Genomic DNA, 27422 nt, shown 5'->3' with positions numbered 1-27422 from the left:
ATGGACTTTTATTGAGTCTGGACTAGTTTGGCTACAATCAATGAATAAATAAATGTGATTAAGGACATAATGTTCTTCTATTTAATATAATTGTTTGTATATATTTATATTCCTCAATTCTCTAAAAGTGGCTTTTGTCCACGCTTACATTTCACTTCTGCACCAGACTTTTTTATATACAGTACACATACACACGCACCGGCGCACACACATCTTATTTGGAATGTGATTGGAGTGCACAATAGTATTTATCTCACACGATTAGATTAAACAACAACGACAGGTCTTATCACATGGCGAATCTCAAAAAGTCTGATAATCGCGAGCTTTGAGTAGCTACTTCATTGTACCAAGTTGTTCTTCAGTTTAAACTCTTTACTAAATCTCCATTAAACACTTCATCTGCTCATTCATGATGCAGAAACACTCAAGCAATGTCCAGAAACTTCATAAAGGCAAAACAAAGCGTGCTGGCAGCTTCTCCGGCCTGATCTATTTTCTCATGGTCCTCTGGGAGTAATTCTCATTCTCTCTCTCTATTTCTCTCTCTCCTGACCTGGATTGGTGCTTCCATTCATTCAGCGGGAACTAAACAGACTCCTGGGCTCAGCAGTAAACAGAAGACAGGTGGTTGAGCAACTCAGGACAGTGGTACCACACAGGAAGTCATTTTTGGGGGTTACTTCTGGTACCCTTAGGTGATGATGTTACACTGAACTGTTTTTTTAAGATAAATATCTTCTAAAAGAGGACTTTTGTAGGGGTTTTGTTTTGTAGTTCAATTACAAAACTTCAATGGGTTTTTGGATCGATTTTGGGTTGGACAAATACACACTGTACATAAAGACCTTTAGTTAAGTTTGAAAAACACTGACAGGAATGAATGTGTTATGGCTTAAATATATGAGTGCATTTTCATGCCTGTTTTTTCTCTCACTGGCATGCAACATAACTGTGGATTCATTCTAGTCTTGTAATAACACGCAACACATTATTTCATCATGGCAAACTTCTCTTTGATGCTTCCAATTTGTTTCCATCCCACACGGCACGTGCCCGTTCCCGCTGTCACCCTCTCGGCAGGACGTTCGCTTACACCCACGACTTTGCTTTTGAGATGCATTTCGGCGTGCGAATTATTCAGAAGTGTGGCACTTTTTTGGTTGAAAAACCCACGGTATCTTCATAAATATTTCATCATGAGATCTCCCCAAGGTGGCTGTGGAGATAAGCAGCCTGGAATACGATTGTGAGCCACATCACCTCACAAAATCAAGATTCACGACATGGCAGAGACGTGAAACTCACTCAGGGGTTTTACATCTCATCATTTAGATTTACGAGTAATATCAGTCGAGGGAAAGCAAGTGATGACGAATGCCCTTTCGGGGCGGTAGTCTTAAAATATGCCATGAACTAGCTCGAATGATGGAAAGAACGGTCTGATGGCCAGCTACGCTTATCAAGATCAACCTGCTGCTAGAAAAGTCCTAAATTAATCCAGGTGAAAACGATTAAAAACACATTTGAGGTCTGTCAGGTGCTCTCTTTGTCTGGGTGGGAACATTGTGATTAGAAATGACTCGATATGATTTAATATATTTGGAAAGGGAGCAGTAAGCCAATCCAAAGTCCCTGTAAGACAGTTCAATTGGCAGCCATCTTTTTAATGCCCCAGCCAACAGTTTTTACATCAAGACAAAAAGTATGCAAACATATCTATTTGAATGAGCACCAAAAACAATGGCATCACTTATTTACAAAACATTTTCTCAATTTGTCCAAAAATACCATGAAATCTTTGGCCAAGCCTTATAACAATATTCCTGTGGAGAGAAATAAACAGGAGCTATTGAGAGATTCAGAATATCTTTTTATAAAGTAACTGACAAGCGAACTACAAAAATGACCCATGTCTCTGCCAAATCCGGATATATCCATAAGAAGCAATGATATTATTATCAGGTTAAAAAAACTGACAAACATCCAAAAAAACATCAGATTAAGTGGATTATTCTTTAAAAAGTGCAAATCAGACAGATACACTTTTGAGAGCGATCTTCATTGTGCTCCGGTCTCCTGTTTACAACATCAAAAGCTTCAGGAAAATGTGGAGAGAGCTGCCAGATACATCTCTTCCAAAGCTACTGGTCCTCAGCAACCAGCCTGAGTCCTACAGAAGATGGCTTAACATCCTGTAAATAAAATACAAGTAGAAAACTCATTTCATGATGAGAAGTTAATATACATTAAAATGTAAAGAAATACTAGCTACTTCTCTGTCCTGGATTCGTACCATAGCTTCTGTGATATAGTACAGATAAAACCTATCTATAAAAAGCTTACTTGATTCTATGTTAAGTGGTTCTTAGCCCCAGTTTCCAGCCCCATGCGGCTGTTTAATGGCAGTGTTGTGTCTCAAAGTCTCACTTTCCCACAAAATTGCTCTTTAACAAGTTTTAATGCAAGGTTTTTCAGTCATAATACATTTCAGTATATTTGCATCATTGTGGCAACCCTCTGCAGCTAAATGCAGTTGTCAATCCTCTTCTGTATATCGTCTTTTACTATATTCTCTTTAGGAAACTGTACATTTACTTTACATAAGTTAACCAAACAACTAATGTTGCTAGCTACAATTCTTAACACGATGCATTCAGTTCAATTTAGACATATCTTCTGAGATCTGTTTTTTTCCTCCCTGTGGCTCTTTTGGTGCATGCAAAAATACTGCTTGTACTGTATGTGTCCTGTCTCTGCCATCTCATTCATCATTGTTGCATCCTGAGTTCTCAAGGTAACCCATACTTTATTGTATAGCGATAGCAAGCTGTTTAAAAAGCAGCTCTTGCGTTCTGAAGTCACACAGTAGCTTGGGTGTTAAAGGGATAGTTCACCCAAACAGTGCTGGGGCACTATTGACTACCATAGTAGTTTTCTGTATGGAAGTCAATAGTGTCCCAGAACTGTTTGGTTAAAAATATCTTTCCTAATGTTTGCAAAAAAACTATTTTTTTTTAAAGATGATAAATATCTTCTTAAAGGTGAGAGCACTGTACATTAAGACCTTTAGTAAAGTTTGAAAAACACTAACAGGAATGAATCTGGTATGGGTTACATTTTCGAGTTCATATTCATGCCTGTTATTTCTCTCAGGCTCAGTTTGGAAAAGTTGAGGGTGAGTAAATACATTTTTTGTTTTTGTGTGAACTGTTCCTTTTTCTTTCTTCGATTTATGTTGCCATCACCTGTTGAGCTAGTTACCGTTGTGACTGGCATTACAAGGACATTTACAGTGTCTCTTAAGGAACCATTCTGTTTGTCATTACGTAAAAACACTACATTTATCTTTCATAGCGCTGCATGACATTTGCCTTAAGGTTTTTTACACTATAACACAATAACAAAGTCACCCACTGTCTATCAAACATAACCGAACGTGTGTGTCACTTCTCACTACCCTAATGCCATGGATCCAGTGCTCATGACCTAACTCATCTAATCCCTGCTGACTGCTGATAGTCCCAGTGGGAAACAATCTCTATCCCTGAACAATAACAATAACAGTTTATCCCAGCAAACATAAAGCAAAAAGAACCAAGGAAGCGGTTACCAGGGAGAGGAGAACACAAACATATACACAGCGAGAAGAAAGAAGTTAAAGATGGATACGATAAAACTGATATGAAAAGAAGGTGGTGGATGCATGAGAAGATTTAACTCACAGGTGGGAATGCCAATCTCTTCACAGCATCTACTACATGCTCATATTGAAACTTTAAGTTTAATACATGATCTGTAATATCTCAGTGGTGAGATTTGATACACTGAGAAAGAAGACCAATACATTTTAGTGTTATTAAAGCAACACCGTGAGACTGTGGTATTTTTGATTAAGGTTATTATACCGCCAAAATCTTATACCAGCCCATGCCTAACTGACAATTACAGAAAACCCCAGAAACCTCACAAAATGACCAAAAGTACACTGCAAAAAGAAACCTGGATGGTTAACACAACAGTAATGTCAACTTCCCAAAGATCCTTTTTTTGTTCACCCTTGCTTACAGCAAATTGGTTGTTTACCTGACTTCCCTGAAAATTTCAACTCCTCTCGGGGACATCAGTGATAGTCATCGTCCATAGTTCTCCATTGCCACATTCTCATGGTGAATTTTCATCAGAACAATGGCTATTGGTTGGAACAGAAACACGCCTGCTCACAAAAGGAGCTACACATAATGTCTCTGATCTAATGAAGAGATTACCTTGTTAAAACCAGGCGTCATTGTGAACTCTCTCTTTTGTTATAGAAAAGAAACAGCTCAGGAGGAAAATAAATGTTTGTTGGTTTTGAATCAGACAGACTGTTGTGGTTTCAAATACTTAAAGGATCAGTTCATCCAAAAATGTCTATCTCCATTTCTTCAACCACAAGTTTGTCCAAATCGGTATACATTTCTTTGTTCTGAACAATTTTGTCTCCAAAGAAATTCGGAGAAATGCTTGTAACCGAACAGTTCCTGGCCACCATTGACTACCATAGTAGGAAAATGTGCGTGTAAATTTATCTGTTCTGTTGAACACAAAAGAAGATATTTTCAAAAATGCAAACAAGCAAACAGTTCTGTACCACTTTTGACTACCATTGTCATTTTTTCTACTATGGAAGTCAATGGTTACCAATAACTTTTTGGTTACGTTTATAAGCTCATTTTTTATCACCGCGCACTTTCTGCATATTGTGGTTTGGGTTTATGACATAAATCCTGATCCACGCTCTATGGCCTACTTAAGTCCTGTTTTTGTAATGTATTAGTATTATTTTTAGAACCTCATTTAAGTTCAATGAAGTTGCAGTAACTGTGTTAGTGTGCTAGACATATTCCGACTCATCTAGCGCATCCTTTCTTTTAAAAGCTTAAAAACAGATTCCAATGTTTTCCGACTACATTTGTTAAAAATAAGGGAATGTGAATCTCACTAGTTAACATTCACTAGATTCGAGACATAATCAGGAATCAGATTGTTCTGCCCCAAATGAATCATCATCTAATTAGGCCTTAAAGGCCAATACACGAACACAATCTTCTTTCCCTGTGTTGATGTACTTCCCTTCGAAACACAAAGCTGGGGTAAGATATATCAAAAGGCTTATCCCATTTTTTTACTTGCTAGCGGCCTTTGGTTTACATCAGAGCCGCGAATCATAATTTGGTGCAACTGTGGGAGGAAAATACACCCAAAAATACACCCATGAGTGTCAGTAATATTCTCGGCCCAGTTTGCAGGGAAGAGAAAGACTGTGAATGTGTATATCTGCTAAATGTTTGTAGCACTACAATGTAGATGATCTACACAAATCTACATTTAATATTGATATTTTATTTCCATATTTCATTTGTTTCCTTAAATATACTTTATTTTATATTTTATTCTTTATTCTTCATGCCTTACTTACTATTGTAATTTTACTCAAATGTTTGTACTTATTGTTATGTTCAATGCTTTGGCAATATTGTAAGAACACGCAATCATGCCAATGAGGAACCTTGAAATTGAAAATTAGTCCCGGATCTAAAAATACGAATGAAATAAGACAGATAACATTCCGTTTTTTAAAGAGGTTTTCAAGGGAAGATATTAAAGGGATAGATCACCCAAAAATGTCATTACAAACCCATATGAGTTTCTTTCTTCTGCGGAAGATATTTTAAAGAAGGTTGGTAACTGAACATCGGAGAGCGAGTAAATGATGACAGAACTTTCATTTTGGGATAAACTGTCCCTTTAAGCATAGCTGGTGAATCTATAATACTGGTCCTAAAACAGAGAGTTTTAAGTAGATGCATTTACTGCAAAACAGCTTAACACAATCCCTGGTTAATAGCTTACTCATCATTAATCTGATATAAAGATACAATAGAGGTCATTGAGATTATATCCCTGATTAATAAGGATTAGTATGTGTCTGTCTATATGTGAAGAATGTCTACGTTGGCATTTACTGCCATTACAACTGTATTGCATTGGTTATACATGTACTGTATATTATCATATATTAAATGTTCAAAGAAGGGTTTATTTATAAAAGAAACACCGTGCTCTCACAGCACACGCGTAAACCAAAAAAAACAACCCGATGAGAGAAACAGAGATGCCCTGCACTCTTAAAATGTCTTTGTGTATTTAAATCAACAGGGCGGTAATACAAACAGTGTAAGAACTGTAAGAACCAAATACATGACGCTGGTAAGACATAAACACTTTTTGATTTTCCAATTAGTTGATTCTAACTAACATTCAAGAAACATAAATCCTCTTCTTGAAGATTTTCATACAAAAAGAGACCATAGATACTGTATAGCCTATCATAACCCAGATGAAGAGCGATATTCCACATATAGCTCTCAATCTGCCTGAAAGCGATGAATGCTGTAAAGTGTGTCATGTGAGATTACAATTACATGCGTTGTGAATATACAAACAGGAAATAAAAAAATCACACAACATTTTAATAAGGAAACATCTGCATGCCTTTAGTTTTGTACATTATACTGTTCTTAAAGTTTCTTAAGGAAACAGTTAACCAAAAAATGACAATTCTGTCACTAATGACATGAAATTGAGCTAATAATAATAAAAACACTTGATGATCGTTTCAGGCTGCGCGAATTCTAAAACAAAGCCAGTGTAAAGGTTAAAAGTGTGTGCAATCCTAATAACATTTCAAAGAGCCACATCTGCCATTACAGATGAGAATAACACACTAGTTGCTGAGCCTGATAAGCTACTCATACATCATACTCGAACATCAATCTCACATCCCTCCTGAGTCTCTTTCTCTCACACACGTCCTTTTCCTTATTTTACATTCTCTTTCATGTCTCCCTTCTTTTAATCTCACCTTTGCTCATTTAAGCCTTTCTTCCTCATCCTTACACGCAGGTCTGGATCTGAGACTATCACTCCCACGTATAATCTCTGGCTTCTGATGTTCTTGCTTCTCACTGAACCCCTCTGGTTTTCCCAGCTGTGATGGTTTTACGTAGTAAAGTATAGAATCGCCTTCTTCAGTTCCAGCCTGGACACGCTCTCAACCTTTCAACAGGTCAATAACTCCACAACCTCATGACCATGACATTCTATTGTTTCGTGGAAATGTCTCCGTATACATACTCTAATTTAACCGGTCACTTTACAGACTTCACCTCGTAAGAAGGTTTCTGCTTCGGTTTTACTAAAGGGGTCATAATGTGAAGAATCAAATTACCCTTGATCTTTTAGGATAAAGGACTTCAATGTACATACTGTAGCTAACTCTAAACGTCCTCCTTGTCCAAAAAGATCATTTACTGAAAGTAAGCTGCAGGAACATGGGAATTCCCTGCATTTCTGACGTCAAGATACATTAACAAAAGGTCTTAGACATTTACAAGTTAAAGTCATACAGGTTTGGGTCAACTTGACCTTTAAAGGAGCAATGTGGAGATTTTAGCGGCACCTTATGGTGAGGTTGTAAATAGCAAACAAAAGCTAAATCCACAACCCCCACTTCCTTTCAAAGCCCCTCAAGACATAGTTATGTCCGTTATTGTATTGTATTTATGTCAATAGATCTTCCAAAAACTTACACACTGGACCTTTAATGTTGTTTATTTGGTTTCTATTAATTATTAGACTAGGGATGCTCCGATCCGATATTTGTATCGGGTATCGGCGTCGATACTGAATAAAATTCTAGATCGGGTATCGGTGCAATTTGTCACCGATACCCGATCTGACATAAAATTTGTGCTAGACGATGTAAAATTTCATGGAGACACCGGCGCTTAAACTCTCTCGTGGGCGGCTGTGCTTTGCGCAACGTGTGACATCATACGCTAGCAACGTGCGACATCATACGCTAGCAACGTGCTCTGTACGTAGTGCACGTGAACAAGTGAACATATAGCAGCGAACAGCATGGAGCGAGCCAAAATATTTGTCATTTGGAGTTATTTTACAACAGCTACGCCAATAAGTTCCACCGCTTTCATTGTTATGGATGGGCAACCGCTGTCCGTCGTTGCGAATAATGGCTTCAGACTCCTTATAAACCACCTGGAGCCGCAGTACGACACGCCGAAGCGTAAATATTTATCTGATATTTATCTCTACCTTAAACTGTACCGAAAAGTCTGCAAACACATATCCGAAAAAATTAAAGATGTCAATGCGGTGAGTTTTACAACAGATATCTGGAGCTGCGACGTGTCCCCCGTGTCGCTTTTAAGTTTAACCACACACTGGTTGAATGAGAATTTTGTGCCACAAGATGCCACGTTAAATGCAACAAACATTTGCAGTTTTACTAAGCTAGGGAAGCTAGTGTTTTATTCATCTGTTTCTGTGTTGGATGTTAAATTTTATTTTCACTAAACTTTAGTTTAGTTAAGTGGACTTTGCTTTAGTGACTAAAGCATTAAAAAAAATCTGATTCATGTTATTTTGAATATCTAAAGCAGTAAAGCTATTATTTTTTTGCTCAATTTCAGCTGCTTTATTGCGAATTGATTTTTAAATTATTTTTGCACTTTCTTAAAAATTATTAAGAGATTTTGTTTCCATTTATTTATACCCGTTTATCAAGCTAGTGAAGCTATTGTTATATTCAGCTGCTTAATTTGCACTTTAATTTTGAATGTCTTTTGTCCAAAGATAGTGAACACTTTTGTTTTATTTTCATTTGTTTTGCACCGGTGCTGGTTTAATAAACTTTATTACTAAATTTGTGAATCATTAGTTTGTTATTTTGTTTTACGGGGTCAGGAAATTTATGTTAAGTCGATCCTGATGTCTTGCACAGCAATGCACATAGTTTATTAAGTAATTGTGCAATTGTAAATTTTTTACCTTAGTATCGGATCGGTACTCTGTATCGGCCAATACTGAATCTCAGGTATCGGAATCGGTATCGGAAGCAAAAAAGGTGGATCGGAGCATCCCTATATTAGACACACAAATACATCCGAAGGCTAAATAGTCCTGCGAGAAGCCGTTGTATAATCAAGGACTGTATAGCGATCACTACCACTCATCCGTTGCATTCTCTCATTCTCTGTTTAGGCTTTTGTTTTCTCATCCTACCCACACAACATGTTGTTTGAGAAAGCATCTATGTGTCAGGAAGTGAGTGAGCACCTCTTCTAAAAATAAGTATTTCATTCAGATGCTATAGTAACCTTTCTTTCCACCCAACTGGCAGAACAGAACACCTGAAGGTTTGCTGTCGAACATCCCATAATGCCATGCTTAGACGCAGTGGTGGAGGAAAACGCTCAGTGGAGTTTGAATGTAAATGCGACCGTCTAAATGTGACATAAGCTGTACAGCTCGGGAAGAGAGGCTTACCATCAAAAAACATAAACGCTACAATTGGACTATTCTAAAAGAGAAAAAATTACAATTTAAACGAAAAGCTACTGCAGGTGTATTATTAGACCTTCAAAGTATTTAGTATGGTTTTAACTAACATTCCCCCATTTTGAATATTTAAACTCACTGCTTTTAATAAACATTGTTAAGGACATTTACATTTGAAAAGAGTGAAATAGTTAAGAAACCGTACGGTACATTGACATCTAGCGATTGAGCTTGGTATTGCAATTTAAATTCAAAATAATGGAGAGATAAGTTTAGCCAAATAACGGTTCTCCTCAGCTTCTTTTGCAACTACAAGCATTGTTTGCAAATGTGTGCCGGACGTTAAGGACAGTCCACGAACGTGGGCATGCGCAGTAATGTTAGTTTTTTGTTGTCCCTTTAAACCGTCAATAAGCGACGAGATTAGAGCATGGCACTAGCCAAGGTCATGGGTTCGATCCCAGGGACTGGACTGCACATACTCCATACTCAGAAACAAATATATAGTGTAATGCTATGTAAGTCGGAAAAAAGCGTCTGCCAAATGCATTAATGTTAGTTTGGTCTTGGATATGTAATCCATCTTTAAGATTCAAACACCACAGTTCTTTATACACCACCCTCAATGTCTCTCAAGGGCACCAGACAAGTTCATTCAAAATCCTCCTAAAGCATTCGTGTGAACTGGCTGCCAACCAAAACCGCAGGTAAATCACACCATAGGGGATCGAGGGTGTGTGTGTCTACTGTCTGGTGTGGGCACTGGCCAGGCAGGAATTAGGGCAAGCACTTCTAGAGAGCAACACATAAGCAGCTGTGTCCAACTTAAAGATAATAGCCTATGAGTCGACTACATGCTGTAAATGACACTTCTGTGGCAACATACTTTAAACAGCTAAACCAAGACTAGAATTTTTAAGCCATAAGCTTGCACAGACTTACAGATGAGGGGGGAGTAGTCTCTATTTGCATTCATGCATTTGGCAGATGATACTTTTGAAAATGCAACTAAAAATTATTTATTTATTATTTATTTATTAATTATTAGCTGTTTATTTCATCAATGCGATTAAAAGATAAATTAAAGGCAATCCACGATAAATTATCGCCATACCGGTATCGCCCGATAAATGGTCATTTTTAATGTCATAGGAAATTAAATTTAGGCCGATAAATCGTTTCCTCTGGTTAAACTTCTTCAGCTGCACGCTTTCTGTCATGTTCTTTCACATTCTGCTATTAGCAAAACATTGTTGAAGTAGGTACAGTATGTAGATACAGTATTTATGAATGTGTAAATTATAGGAACAAAAGCATATTGTTTGACATATATGCTTCTGTCCTGAGTCCTGTTAAACAAAATTTTCTTGTTTAAATTTGTTTATAAAACATACCAGAAAAGTGTGAAAGTTAAAGAATCGGTAAAGAGTGTAAAGGAAGCTTGGTCCACTATTTGCCTTTTGATTCACTCATAGGAATTTTATATGAATATTTAGATACTCTACATCGGCAATATATGGTAATCGGATTCCAATGTCAAAGAAGTATCGGTTATCGTTCGTCCAAAATGTACATATCGGTCAGATGTGAGTTTCTATTACTGATGCTGTCAGTAGGGCACTGGGCCCAGTCAGTGTACTCATGTGGGGTTGTGACGTGCTTTAGCCCTTAGGTGCACCACACTCACACTGACGGGAGACATGAAAACATGTGACTGCCACAGAGGGACATACTGTATCCAACACTCACAGCATGTGAATTCCTTCGCAGACATCAATATTGCTTAATCAATTTAAATATGTGAAATTGTACAGATTTGCATACAATAATGGAAACAGTCACTGTGCATCTATGATGTGCAGCATGGAGACGATTTATTGAAGATTTTGACATTATTTTGATAATCTCTCCATGATAAGGACAGTATATCATTTATCCACACATGCTGCTTTTTCATTAAAGGAAAAATATCAAAGAGTTTGACACTTCTTCAAATATATTCCTTGTGTGTTCCACAGAACAAAACACCATATAGATGTGGAAGGACATGCGAAAGTGAAAAAAAAACTGAACATACTCTATTTAATAAAAAGATATAGTGCATCTGCATCCGATATTCCTATGAAAAACTGTCCATTGCTCAAAATGAGAGCAACTGCTTTAAAACCGACTCATTTGAGATGTTTTGGACATGAATATGCGATATACACCTATACACATGTAACAGTTTAGCCCTGATGAAGGCCTGTGTGCAGATAATGCATTGAGAAAATAAAAATATCATAAAACATTTCTTTGGACATGAATATGTACAGTATGGTACAGACAGGAGAAGAAAGAAAGCCAAGAAGAACAAGATAACTGATCTAACCTGAATAGAAAAAAGTACAACAGAGTGAGGAGAAGTTCTCACATTCCCTCAATGTGCCTCTAGAGACAGAGAGGGGGCACAGAAGAGCTACACCAAGCTGGCGGTCAAAAGACATGCGACTAAGGATGCCATCTGTGGTGAATGCTAGTGTGCCATCCGTTAGATACCCAGCTGGCATGAACATACTGAACTTTGGCATGGACATTGGGCGACAAACTTGTAGCAGTGAGGATACACAAATATTTTTTATGGAGTATTATAACTTGAGTGTAGTTTTTGGTCCTCCAAATCGATAGTTAACCCAAAAATGAAAATTCTCATAATTTACATATTTTACTTTCTTCCGCAGAACACAAAAGAAGATTTTTCAAGAAAGTTGGTAAGCTAACAGTGCCGGCAACCATTCACTTCTGTTGTATGGACAGAAAACCAATGCAAGTGAATGGGTGCCGATTAACACTCCCTTCAAAATATTTTATTTTGTGTTGTGCGGAAGAAAGAAAGTCACACAGGTTTGAAATGACAATATGTTCACCCTCTAAATAAATGACCTATAAATGATGACAGAATTTTCATTTTTGGGTGAAGTATTACACACAGACTACACACTGACGTTACGAATAGAAATCAATTGAACGACCTGGTGTTGTTATATACTAAAAGGTTGAAGGAATGTTTAAAGTTAATTTGAATGTATGGATTGTAAGTGTTGCGTAGACCCTAGGAAGAAAAGTAATGTGTCAGGATGTAATGGAATGTGAAAAATGTTACAGTATTTAAGCTTTTGTTTTATGTATGGAATGACCAATGATGAATGGATTTTAAGTGTTGGACGGACCCCAGGAAGACTAGCAATGCTACTGGACAGAGCTACTGGGAATCCAAATAATAATAAACAGACGGCAATAATCATGAATAATAAATACAATTACGAAAATATGAAAAACAAAACCCCACACATATTTGCAATATCATCTATCGCCCATAAAGACACACACCTGTTAAAGCAATACAAACATACATTCTCTCTTCAACACTAGACAACACACTGACAAAGAGAAACCGCCTGTAAAGGAATTAAAAACCTGTTTAATAACGTTTTGTTTAACGGTGTCCTATTAAAGTCTAGTAAAGCGATGCATTTCTATCTGAATGCATTCGCTATTCACATCTCGTCTACACTACAGCATTCAGACATATGTAGGCCAATAGGAGAAACTCACAGTCACTAGAATACTGTAATGTTGATCTCCCTCAGACAGATGGAGTCAGGCCCTTCACCTGTATTAGTTTTGAATTCCTTGTATTATAACTTCAGATATAAGGAAGTTCACACTGCAGTGGCACTTTTGGAATTATTCGATTATCAGAGAAATACATAGCTTTATTCTGGCAAATCCTGGGAGATTACTTTTGTTAAAAGGCAGATGTGTCTAATATACATTTTTGCATTTCCTTATGGTGACATGCTTTGCCTTTGCAAATCATATCAGAATCAAATGGTTTTAAAGAAACCCGAAGAAATGGTTTTGAGGAGCAAAATGCGACCAAGAAGAAGATTCAGAGAACAGAGAGCAACAGTAAAGGTTGCCGTCAGGACAGCAGCTGAGAACAAAGAAACCCTAAAGTTTATTTCCAGGCAATATGACTGAAACTTAATGTTTTAAACTGTGTAATAATAGGTCATTACTGGGCCATCTTTCCCAGCAGGCTTTCATCTCAATGAGCTATTTTCTACATCTAAAGACATTAACCGTTCCATCTGAAAGTAGACAGGGATAAAGTTCAGTCTATTAGGGCATTCACCAAATCCCACATACACAGGAGCAAGCATTAGATAAATACTGCTTAGATCAGAATGATTAATCATAATCTTGTTATCATCACATTCTTCTGTCCTTCCATTTAAATCTGAGGATCAAAGGATATGAGGATGGATGTTTCACCAGGCCTCACCATAAAGCTAAACCAAATGCCAAGAAATAATTTCCACAAACATATTTATTCAAGGACAGTTAACAGAGTTGTGATGAGCTGTTCGGTCTCTGCATCTGCTGTACGTCTGTCTGCACGGTGCACTGAATGTGCACTGAATTAACATACTGGAACCCTGTCAGAGAGCTTTAGTCATTATTTTGCCAAAAGACTACAGCTGTGGCTATCAGAAAAAAAGGAAATGCATTTGGCTTATGTTTGTATCCACATTTACAGTGCATCCCTTGGAATCAAACCCACAACCTTTGCACCGCTAACACGATGCTCTACCAACCGAGCGACAGGAATGTACCATGAAAATAGTACAAAATCCTATAAAAAGAACACTACACATGTATTTGGCACATTTCTTAGTTGTTGATTATACAATGTCCACCTGTGGCAGGCTGGAAAATAAAAGCACAGCAACATATGGGCATCCAGATTAGTGTTAAATCTGGTTAGGAGGGTGACTCAACGGGTCAGGATCCTAATCTCAAGATTTACCAATTAATGATGGACACAGTGGGGATGGACAGTGAGACAGACTAGACCGATTTAATATGGAGACAACACAGGTGTCACCACCTCTCACACATTAAACCTGCCAGCTCGTGATAGACAGTGATGAATCATTTGATACAAACAAATAAGACTGTGAAAGAAACACCTGGCACGTGTGCAAAGAAGTTAAAAAACACCATGGGTTGAGCTCACCTTCAGGAAACGGGTTAGGCTGAACCACGAAGAGGAACGCGTGCATCATGTTAAATAAGATCCCAATGGCCCCGGGGTCGTAATAGGCGACGGTGTCATAAACTCCGGAGGGGACGAAGCCGAAATCCAAAGTTGTCCTCGCTGGAGCAGCGGGAGCGCCGGACTGACTCTCCTGAAGCGCCCCGGACGTCAAGCCCCAGCACAAGAAGATCAGTCCCGTTTTCCACAACATGATCAGTTCTAGTGTATTTCCAAGTGAAGAAAGCTTAGGCGTATTTAAAACGTAAATAATAAGGTAACCAGGGGAAGGGGAAGGAACACTGTAATAAAACAAGATCGAAAGACATAGACCGAAGGTCTCAAGTCCTGGTGTCCGGAGAAGGATTCATGGTGATGGTGCTCCGCGGTCCGCGGCTCCTGCTGATGTACGGCGCGCTCCTCTTTCTGCAGGTCAGTCAGATACCCTGCGATAAGACGACGGTGGATGAGAGGAGGTTTTAGGTGACTATACCCTCCCCTTGTGTGGATGTCTCGGAAGATCTCGGTGCTCCGCCTGTCGGATGTTAATGACAGTGCATTTACATTGACGATTATGGAAGACGATGTTCTCCAAAGCAACTTTGCGTATTAAACCTGTGACGATTCATGAATCCTGATGTTTTTCTCGGACACAGACGGAAATATAATCTTTAAATATTATATATATAGACACACACACACACACACACACACACACACACACACACACACACACACACACACACACACACACACACACACACACACACACACACACACACACACACACACACACACACACACACACACACACACACACACACACACACACACACACACACACACACACACACACACACACACACACACACACACACACACACACACACACACACACACACACACACACACACACACACACACACACACACACACACACACACACACACACACACACACACACACACACACACACACACACACACACACACACACACACACACACACACACACACACACACACACACACACACACACACACACACACACACACACACACACACACACACACACACACACACACACACACACACACACACACACACACACACACACACACACACACACACACACACACACACACACACACACACACACACACACACACACACACACACACACACACACACACACACACACACACACACACACACACACACACACACACACACACACACACACACACACACACACACACACACACACACACACACACACACACACACACACACACACACACACACACACACACACACACACACACACACACACACACACACACACACACACACACACACACACACACACACACACACACACACACACACACACACACACACACACACACACACACACACACACACACACACACACACACACACACACACACACACACACACACACACACACACACACACACACACACACACACACACACACACACACACACACACACACACACACACACACACACACACACACACACACACACACACACACACACACACACACACACACACACACACACACACACACACACACACACACTTGTTTTTGTGGTATAGTAGGACTTTGACGGTCAAACCAGTTTGGTGGTGGTAAATGGGGACACACCTTTCCCAATGCCTTAGAGTGATGATAAAACTATCAAAAAAATTGTTTTAATATGCAGATCACAAATCTGACTTTAAATATTAGATACACACTTCAGAATGGAAAATATAACAATACGATATTTTGGTGGTACACAAGGACATTCCCGCCCATACTGAAATGTTCCCGCCTATGACATAATTATGATTTTTGGGGCCCAACCTGCATATGAGGGCGCTCGTTTTACAATACACAAAATATGTCATTTCAGTGGATTACAGGGACCAGTGTGTGTTACAGGCACATGACTACACACACAACACGGTGTATTACAAAGACTAATGTGATTTAAGAGGACTTGATCTTAAACACAATACACAACTGCACAATCCAACATTATAAGGACAAGTGTGTTTAATGGTACATGCCCACACACACAATACACAAACAACACGGTGTATTACCAAGACTAATGTGATTTAAGAGGACCGGATACACAAAATAAATTACAACATTACAGGGACCAAAGTGTTTACACATTAAAGAGCAGGTTCTGCATGATTTTTGTGAGTATATTGGTAAATGGAGTGTCAAACAACAGGTATTATTTAATACTTATAAGCAGTTTTACTTACTTTACTGCTTGACTGACTCACTAATGTGATTGATCAGATAGTGTCGTCTGCTGATAGGTTTAGCGCGTGTGTTCAACTCTTAGCGGGCAGGCGGGGACTAGATCTGTGGATTCACTGCGTTTGGTAGCAGACTGTGGTGAGGACTTGTAAAAAAAAAAGGGAGTCAACGCTGAATCACATGAACAAGCTCATATTTTAGTTATTCGTTCACCTTCGGATTTACAACTCGGCAGACTACTTACTTTAAATGCAGTGTGTAATGTTACCATGTTTGAATGTAATTTTGATGATAACGCGGAATGGATATTTAATAACAAAATTGAGTTTTTCCAGATTTTAATCATTCAAAACAAAAAAAAACTAATAAACAGACAAAACAGACTGCTTTGAAACAAGCCAATTTGTTAGATTTTATTAAACATACATTGAAATGAGTAAGATTCATTTGCTGAACATGCAATGAATTCTACAACATGAGAAACTTAAAAAAAAACCTCATGTTGTTTCAAGCCTGCATGACTTTCGATCTTCAGTGGAATGCAAAAGGAGATGTTTAGTAGAATGTTAGGGCCAACCTCAGCCTCAGCCTCCAGTGACGTTCATTGCACCTTCTTTCCCATACAATGAACGTCTGAGGCTGAGGTTGGCCCTAACATTCTGCTAAACATCTCCTTTTGCATTCCACTGAAGATAGAAAGTCATGCAGGCTTGAAACAACATGAGGGTGATGAAACGCTGACAGTATTACTTTTTTTTTAACAAATTACTGCTGCCATTATTATTAACAAAAACAAACAAGTAATAATCAAAATAGAACAACATCAAATAAGACATGATCCAACTTTACTTGAGTTGTGCTTTCCTTTTTAAACTAATTCCGCGATTTCGCACGAAATCTCTGATGTTTTGTGCACTTCGCCTTGACAAAACATGATTTTCAGCGGACTTACACTGCTGGGATTCAGACAGTGTGGCCAGTTTCCCTTTGATTATGTGTGACTTAAAATGTTTCATCACAGCGCTAACTTCTGCATTCGACCAGCACACCTTTTGGCCTTTACGTGGTTTTTCAGTTTCTGCCTCACTCTCATTCTCTGTACAGAATAATTTATATGTTAGTAAGCTCTAACTATATGAGAGCTCATGTACTTACAATGATGATGGTATTCTGATTTAAACCCCCAGGTACCTTGGGAAACTTCAGTGGTTCTCTCAATTGGCATCTTATGAACATCTGCAAGAAATCATTTATACACTGATCAGGAAATTTGGATGAACTTATTATTATAGCCTTAACTTCAAATATTATTCTAGAAGTGAAATCTTCAGCCTGTTGAACAGCTGCTTTTTAAGACTTGTGTTCATCTGTCATTTATCAGTTTTGGCAAACATGAAAATGACCAACTTCTTGGTATCAGACATAATTAAAATGTTGGAGCATCCCTAAATTTAATAATATTCCATTAGAAAAGTTGCACTATAGGCACAATAAGCAATAAAACTGTATCTATGCATTTTATTTATGCAAATAATCTAATTAAAATGCTGGGTTAAAATAATAATAACATATTCAAAAACATGTTTACTTGTCAACTTACCAAAATCACTGGAGACACCTGCACCTCCAGCAGGAGCATCGTCCTCAGACTCTCTTTCATCAGGATCACTGGCTTCAGAATCTGTCAGACTGATTTCATCTTGAAGAAAAAGTGAACTTTAGAACATGAGAAACATCTACATGTTTAACCTGTATTCAGAAGTCATTTTTGAAACATGACTGACCATTAGACTACACCCTAGTGTGTACTCAATAGATGCAAGGTACATCACATAATTCAGTTTCCTTAAACCTCCCTATGAGTGTAAAACTCCACTGTACTGCCTACAGTAGGATGGACATACCTTCAATCTCAATGTCATCAAGTGATTTGCCTTGAAGATTAGGAAGACGGCCCTTTTCCATGGCTAGCAGTAACTTGGATATTTTAGCCAGCTGAGTAGTGGCTTCAGGCAGCCTGTAATAATCGCGATGGACGCGAATATCATGTCCCAGGAAATCTGCGACCTGATCCAGTTCATTGTTTTTCAGGTTTAGGATTTGGGAGAGAGTAGCTACATGTTTGCGGAGATGAGTTGATCTGAGAAACTCTGGATTTTGAGCTCCACATTCACTTGCATAAACCCTAAGAGAGTCCGGACCTCTGTAATGACTCTGGCAGTTGGGTCTGGCAAACAAGAATTCATTAGTGTCCAGCACTCCACATTCACTTCTCTTTGTAACCAGCAGTGTCAGGGCATCAACCATATCAGGTGAGAGAAGAACCGCAACCTTTCTTCCCCTTTTCCCCCTGATCTCAACTCGACTAAAGTGGCTGCAGAGTTTCTGTTCAAACTTGCTCAGGCCCATGGCAACATCATCATGGAGAGAAGTGCTGTCCCTTTCTTTGAAACCTCGGAGTGGCATTTTAGAGACCTCTCCTGCACGTCTACGGTTGAAAACAATCATTCTGGCAAGCGTTGTTTTGGCTAGTTCTGCATAGCTTTGAGGAGAGGCAGTCTCTTTTAGGTTCAGAAATGCTGTTTGTGCAGTCTTCTCTAAAAACTGATGAAGGCACTGTACGTCCTGAGTGAAAGGCAGGGTTAATGGCTTGTTAAATTTCGCCTCATTCAGCGTGACCAAAGCTGTGTGCGAGATCATCTCAGACCACTTTGAGGAGTAGAGCTTTTTAAATGTCTCTGTCGACGTGATCAGTTCCTTGTCCTCGGACATCAGTGCTCTGCAGTGAACGATTTCACAAATCTTATTCAAAGAATGCCCCAGTTTCAGTGCAAGGCTTGGACATTGGTAGCAGTGACTCTCGTCGTCATAGCCAGACACTCTCTGGACTGCTCCAATGAGTCTGTAAAAATTGGCAGGTTTTACAGCTTCTTCTAGACTGTATATTGAAAACTCTCTACGCAAAGTCAACAACAATCTTCCAATTTCTCTGAGTTTTTGACGAATGTACTCAAACTTGGTAGGGTCATGTCCATGTTTGTTATAGAAAGACTGTGCAAGTTGAAGAATACTCAGGTCATTTTTTACAACAGCAGAAATGTCATCCTGCTTCATCACACTTAAGAGCTTCCACACTCCTTGCGATATCTGCTGACTGAATGAAGACTCTGCCATAGTTGCCAGACCCAAAACCCTGGTTCTCCCTTGGTTTTCACTGTCAGACACTGGTTTTGAGGGACATCGTTTCAAATGACGCCATAGATCTCTACGTACAAACATCCCTTTGCAGTACATGCAATGCACAAAATGCTTTGAGTCACGTTCTTTTTTTGGTGCCCGTTTTATTTTAAGGGCCCCCTCTCCAAACTTTAAAACATCTGTGTTATGCTGATAGTTGCCCTTGTTCCTGAGTTTTTGCAGCATTGCTTTGCGTTCTTTTGAGTGCACAGGGAGTGACAAGGCCTGCCCAACTTCAACATCAGCCATATGAGTTTTCAAATGGCGCGCCAACTTGGACTGAGGCTTCCCGCAGATGTAACAATAGTTCTTACTATTTGCTGAACAAGAAATGTTTGCTGATTCCACACACTGATCTGCTTCACCAATGCTGCTTTCCCTCCCTTCCTCTCTCAATGTCGCTGCCTTTTCTGCATTCAAAAGCTTCTCAATACTCTCCTCTCTGTTTTGTGATGGCGGTGATGATATAACATCTGTTGACCTGCATACCTCTGAATCTTGCTTACTGGGAAGGTTGCATTCACCAGACCTGTCCGATTCACTGTCTATCTCAACATCAGTCAACTGCTCCTCCTGACAAAGCAAGCCAGACTCTTCATAAACACATGCTGCTTCCATGGCCTTTAAGATTGGTTTTCCTTTGTCTTTAGATAAATTCAGGGGTGTAACATTGGATCTCAGAGGTTCACTAAACTTAGAGGATGCCGCTCCATGCATATCTGAGAGGAGTTTAGATTGATCATATCTTGCTGGTTTTGTTGTCAGTTCATCTAAACTGTCTGACTGACTGTCTGACTCAGACTGTGGTATGTATTCCTCATCTGACAACTCATCTTCCTCTGAACTTACATCCTATTGTCAATATAGGTATGATTAATTTACAGTAATAATAGAAAGTTTTAATTCATAAAACTAAAGAACAAACATATATAAATCAAACACTCTCTTACCAGTGATGACCGTTTTCCAGTCCATTCGTGAAACTTTAAATAACAGGACTTGTGCCAAAAACTGGAGCACACTATTGGAGAAATCATCATGTATCAGGACATGTTCAGCTGTTGTCATTTGTATTGCGTTTAGGTATAGTATCTCATGTTAAAATTACCCCCTTATTGCAATTTATGTTTTTAGTGGTTTAATAGATCACAAAACTCAAGGTTTGGATCATATATGTTCTTTTGTTAATGGATTGGATCATTTTCAGATTAGCAAAAATGAAAGGGGGGGGGATGCAAATGTTACTATTTTTATGTATTACTTTAAGCACATTTCAAGTAACTCTATATCACAGCAAAAACTACTAGCCTAACTAATAACTTGATAATAAGCTGCTTCAACAGTTAAACAACTTTGATCTTAAATGAATGGTACTAAAATAAATGAAGATATGTCATGCTGCAAAATAGACAATATACTAACATTTACATCTCAGGCCAATCCACTTTAGTGCCGCAACAGGTCCCACACATTTAGCACATCTGTCCATGCTTGATATTACTGAAGAGACCACGTCATGCTTACAGACCTGAAAAGAAAAAGATTTGTGAATGTGTCAGTGTCAAAAAAGGAATATTCTTAAACATACATGTAAAACTACAATTTTTAATCATGCATCCTTGAAGAAGATATTGATCATTTTAAAGTTTAAAACTGGTCCACTTTGAGAGCAAAACTAAGAGCTCCAACCTATTTTTAGAGTCCAAATTTAAGACAAACAATAATACTTTTAGATTTATTATTAGAACTATCCCTAAGATTGTAATACATTTCTCTGTGGGAATCTTAAGATACTTAACGATCTGATCCGATTCCCAAATCGGATCGTTCTTAACATACATTTTTGGTAACTAAATGTCCTGCTGTGCAAATATATTAACTTCACATTTTCCTGAGACATGTAAAACATTGCCTAACGCCTGGGCCACACATACTCCGTATGCAGTGCGTTGCATTTTTTTATGTTAACAGATGATATTCTTCACACAGCTTGCGTTTGCGTTGCGGTCCGTCCGTTGTTCCGTTGCAGATGCGTTACGTTCTGTCAGTGCAGCGAGCGTTTATGCATTGAGTCTGTTTTCGCTGTACACTACGGACAGATTTAAAAGTGACAGGACGCGTATTGTGCTTAAAATCACACAGATTGAGATGGGATTTCACCATACATGCATGTAATTAAAGTGAGCCACTCATTTTCACAGTCATCATGTTGATTTGATTTCGAGATAAAGCTAGATAAAGCTCAACTCTTACCAGGATTGCAGAAAACACATAATCCGGTAAAACTGTAAATCTGAAAGTATATTTTCATGTTAAAGACACTACACACTTTTCAAAAAAAGCATTTAGAGGAGGGGCTTTTCTGCTGAAAGTGAAACTGTGTGACATTTGTTGAACTTGTGGGTCACAGAAACCACAGATCGCCACCGTATGGCAAATATCGCTTGCGCAACGCATACGTACTACAATACGCAACACAAGTTCTACACACGGAGTATGTGTGGCCCAGGCGTAAGCAATGGCACAGAACACAATGTCAAAGACATTTTATGTTATATAAAACCTTTTTTTGGTTCATTCGGTTTAAACTGGGGTAGGACAGTTTAGACGGTTGTGGGCCAGCAGAATAAAATTAATTATTTACACAGGTTTTCCCATTAAACTAAAACATGTAAATACCTCATTGACTTGTTCAGTAGGTGCACAAAAGCTCTGCTCCTCGTTGAACAAGTGCTTTTTGACAGGTGTCATCTGAAAACATAATGAAAAAAACAAGTTTAATCTGGAGAAGACATACTAGAACAAACTAATATTTCCTCAAATGATGCAATGCTCTTTTTATTACCTTCTCAACACAGTCTTGACCCTTAAATGATAATATGTCCTTCTCAGGAGTCACCTGGAAGCAAGGAAAAAACACTTAACACTTCTACAGAGAGGATTCAGAGATTATCCAAATAAAGCAGAATCACAGACAGACTTTTTCCAGTCCTTCAGTGGATGCACAGAAACTTGAGTCCATTAACAGTGATTGATCACTGACTACATTCAACTAAAAACATGAAATGAAAACAAGCAAACATTATGAATGAAGCACTGAAGCAAAAGCTGGCTAATGATGCCAGAAAAAATTTAGCCACAATGGCACATTTTCAACCACTGGGTTATATTAGTGGGCAAAGTAATTCATGGGTTACAGAAGTGACTTGGACATTTAAAAGAGGTTGACATTTTAACATGGTAATTATGCAGATAGTTAAAACTCTAAACATATGGCCATAACCATTTGATTTCCAGAAAGAAAAAAACAATACCTTTTGTACGTCTCTGGCTTCTGACTGTGTGTTCACTTTAAGAATGGAGGGTTCAACCTCACTGAGAGTCTACAAAACATCAAATTAGACATTTGAAACCCTTGTTTGTTAAAGCACTAACCCTATGCATTGTATTCTGTGCCGAGCGCTAATATTTACATTTACATGTAGGTATTTGGCAGATGCTTTTATCCAAAGCGACTTACATTGCATTATTCTATACATTTATACACAGGTATCTGCAATCCCCTGAGATCCAACACACAACCTTGCGTTGTTAACACAATGCTCTTACCACTGGGATAGAGGAAAGCTAATATTCAGCTACAATGACATGTTTTGCAATCAGACTTCAAATAAATAAGAAGGATATATAATGTTTTTCCCTTATTGAAATTAAAGTTAGGAATGAATAAGAATTGGAATAGATATGCAGAATTACCGGCCCTACTCATTCTCTTCCAGTACAACTGTCACTCACCTTGTGTAGTCCCACAGTAAGAGCAGCACAATCATCACTGCCTGGTGACAACTGGGTCGTATGGCTTATCTGAAAATATAACATAAAGATAAGAGTTTTAAAACATGGCAAATATATGAAATATATCAAAAGGATAATGTAGAGTCAGCCAGTAATGCAAAATAGACATGAACAGGATGACCATGGTTAGTACACAGTTACTGACCAATAAATACTGTATGTGCACATGAAGTAGTGATTTGAGATAATATCAAAGTAAGATTACAAAAGAGTTTTATTTCAAATCAATATTTAAATATAAGATACATGTTTAAATGTAACCCAAAATACTTTAATGCATCACATTACATGCATGTTCATTATAGTATGTAAGGTTGTCTGTAGCTTTACACCTGTTTTATGAGGACACAGTTTTATGAGGAAAACATGTTCTTGATGTTTAACTTGACTGAAGAATCTCAAGTGTGTGGTTTTAGTTTGACAGAAGTCTGGTCTATAAGGACACACGTCTTACCGGGACACTGGTAACTACAGCACCCTGAGTTTAAGTATTTATATGAGAGATCACTTTATACACACACACACAATCATAATTCAGTGAGTGATAACTGTGGCAAACAATCTGTTTCGGAGGTACATTAAAAATCTGCTCTTTCACTTGAGGAATAACTAAATTATTACATTAACTTATTGGATAACTTTAAAAATAATCAGGTGAGACCCAAACAAGATATAGCAACTCTAGTTATCATCTGAAACAACAAGTTTAAGAAACAAATAAGAAACAAAATATAATGTGACAAATAATGACTCATTATTATTGTAGAATTACTTATTGAAGGTCTATTTTAACCAAGGAGGCTGCTTTTTAACTACTTGTATTATGGTTATATTTAATCTAATAGTACAATAATGAGTTTTCAATATTGGCATGAGTTGTTCTTGAGGTAAACATGTTTTTTGATGTCTTCATAAAAAAGGGTCTTCATAAAAACGATGTGGAGGCTACAAACAACCTGATATACTGCATCTAATTGACACGCATAAGGTTATTCATATAAAATCCATTACAATTAACCTTTTATATTTTTAAGTTGTTTGAAATAATCCAAAGTTGTTATTGTAAAGGTTTAAATACCGTGCAACGCCATGGCCACTCAGAATCACCATAATTATATGTGATCTCTTCACCAGCACAGATGCTCCTTATAGCAAATAAGCAAAGGTGTGGTTTTCCATCCACACGGATCGTCTTCATCTTGCTGTTTGGGTTAATATGGTCATCATTTACAAGTCTACCAAGAGAACAGTCATCTCGGGCAGCATCAACACTAAAGAAATGAGAGTTATCAATAAGTATCTATAATAGAGTAGTTTTAATGTTAAAATGTTTTCTACATACCAGAGGAGTTTTCCATCATATCGAAACTCAAACAAGAAAACTTTGAGGGCGTCATGATATATTCCTTGTCTCCGCTCACATTCTTCTTTACTTATGAGATCTCCTCTGTATTCCAGCAGGAAATCTCCCTTATCAAACTCAGTACAACTGAACACACCTCTCCCTACACGACAACAGAGAAGTAAATAGCATACAATGTACCTGACACAGCTTTAATAAACCATCAAACTCACCTTTTGAATCATTGATGAATCTGCCATCAAGCCCTTCCTTGTCTTTCTTGAGAAGTGAAAACTGTATGGCCTGCTCCAGAGGCTTGGGCTTTCTCCTTCGCCGTTTCACTTCGGCCATCTGATGTGTCTACGGTCATAGGAAAAGACACTCAATAATTCTGAATAGTGCATTTCATTTGACATATGATTCAGCAAGTTTGGTTTTGATATAAACATTAAGAATGACAGTTCTATTGGTACAAAGTTTATGATATTAAACTCAGGAGAAATAAGAGTGCATCTTGATCAATCTCTTAACGCAGAAGAACTGCAGTTATATTTCACAGCAGCATGTCAGGATACTGTACTGGGTGGTATTATTATTTAATATAATATATATATCCATCCCCCTCCCATTCAACACATGTCATGACAATTCAATATTATGATGAATAAGACTAAAATAAGCAGGGAAGAGCTTGCAAGACATGCACAAACAAACCAGACGGATTAAACAAGCTATTAAACAACATTATAACTTACCTTTTGAGTGATAGTTGCTTCAAAACGGTTCAATTGTTGAAAAACAGGTGTTCTCTGGTGCAGTTTCTAATCCGGTCCGAACTGGAAATAAACGTGAGCATCACTACACCTCTGATTACCATAGGCTATTCATTAGAATCATTAATATCAAATAAAACTACTAATAGTACAAATATCTTTTTAATAAGCATCTATGATTTATGCCTGTGAGTAAACTGTTTGTTTATACTTTTATTAATAGCATAGCAAACAAGATTGTCTAATCGCGTTTCTCCATTAAACTGTACTGATCTGATTTTAAGTTATTGTCATACTTTATTTTATTTTAGGAATACATTTCATTGCAGGACCCATATGCATCACATATTTCATTCGCAATCGATAAATTATTATCATTATAATAATGACTTAGTATTGTATATTAACTCACGTGTATATAGCAGGTTGTGTGCAGTCAAGCAGTGCTGATTGAAGCCCCGCCCACCTCCGCCATCTTGTTTTCGCTATTTCGCGCCAATCGATACCGATCTATCCAATCACAGGCCTTAAAACTTACACTGGCATAATATATGCACTTTTTGGATGACGCGAGTGCAATACCGGGACCAGGCTACAGGGGCGCACTCTCAAACTCAGAGATACACTGTGTATGGTAACATTTCAGGGTTTTATGGTATAAAAGGACATCGCGCCAAAATTGGAGATAGTGCTTCTGGGACTAAGTAAATGACATCTACATTGTCGGATTTACAAGGACATGGTCCCTGTCCTCATAAACCCAAATGTCCCCGTAATGCTGGTGCGTATTCAGGTCAAAAGTCTTCATAAACCACAAAAACAAACACACACACACACACACACACACACACACACACACACACACACACACACACACACACACACACACACACACACACACACACACACACACACACACACACACACACACACACACACACACACACACACACACACACACACACACACACACACACACACACACACACACACACACACACACACACACACACACACACACACACACACACACACACACACACACACACACACACACACACACACACACACACACACACACACACACACACACACACACACACACACACACACACACACACACACACACACACACACACACACACACACACACACACACACACACACACACACACACACACACACACACACACACACACACACACACACACACACACACACACACACACACACACACACACACACACACACACACACACACACACACACACACACACACACACACACACACACACACACACACACACACACACACACACACACACACACACACACACACACACACACACACACACACACACACACACACACACACACACACACACACACACACACACACACACACACACACACACACACACACACACACACACACACACACACA

The 27422-nt window shown here is 38.5% G+C and overlaps 2 protein-coding genes across 14 annotated transcripts in view; both read right to left on the bottom strand.

The window, feature by feature from the left end:
- prom1a (prominin 1a) overlaps nt 1-15008 on the bottom strand; it is a gene marked incomplete at its 3' end in the record, with an annotated part of 42848 nt that extends 27840 nt beyond the window's left edge. For 6 of the 13 annotated variants that reach the window (XM_079479584.1, XM_079479593.1, XM_079479590.1 and 3 more), the window contains exon 1: nt 14468-14989. In XM_079479584.1, the coding sequence (XP_079335710.1) occupies nt 14468-14699 (232 nt within the window). In that variant the 5' untranslated portion in view covers nt 14700-14989. Of the gene's footprint in view, nt 1-14467 lie in introns of all 13 variants that reach the window. The other 7 variants (XM_079479585.1, XM_079479594.1, XM_079479596.1 and 4 more) reach the window with 4 other exon arrangements.
- A 2473-nt stretch (nt 15009-17481) lies between these two features.
- LOC306907482 (uncharacterized protein) lies at nt 17482-26380 on the bottom strand. The gene is made up of 14 exons (XM_079479583.1): nt 25961-26380; nt 25439-25565; nt 25206-25368; nt 24942-25134; nt 23804-23872; nt 23323-23391; nt 22854-22907; nt 22688-22759; nt 21431-21536; nt 20959-21029; nt 18676-20860; nt 18372-18470; nt 17963-18007; nt 17482-17867 (listed from the first exon to the last, which is right to left on the bottom strand). Exons 2-14 carry the CDS (start codon nt 25554-25556, stop codon nt 17617-17619), a joined length of 3495 nt encoding a protein of 1164 aa, XP_079335709.1. The 5' UTR covers nt 25557-25565; nt 25961-26380; the 3' UTR covers nt 17482-17616.
- Between the last annotated feature and the right edge of the window lie 1042 nt (nt 26381-27422).

This window comes from Barbatula barbatula (genome assembly GCF_947034865.1).
Source record: "Barbatula barbatula genome assembly, chromosome: 18".
Classification (NCBI taxonomy): Eukaryota; Metazoa; Chordata; class Actinopteri; order Cypriniformes; family Nemacheilidae; genus Barbatula; species Barbatula barbatula.
This window is presented reverse-complemented; position numbering and strand designations above follow the sequence as displayed.

Bases quoted from the DNA above. Each gene is read 5' to 3' on its own strand.
- LOC306907482 (XM_079479583.1), bottom strand. From the start codon at position 25,556: ATGGCCGAAGTGAAACGGCGAAGGAGAAAGCCCAAGCCTCTGGAGCAG. The intron at 23,873-24,941 runs GTATTTAAACCT...TTATATTTTCAG, and splicing joins AGTGGCCATGGCGTTGCACG to ATAAGCCATACGACCCAGTT. The intron at 22,760-22,853 runs GTAATAAAAAGA...TTATGTTTTCAG, and splicing joins GTCAAGACTGTGTTGAGAAG to ATGACACCTGTCAAAAAGCA.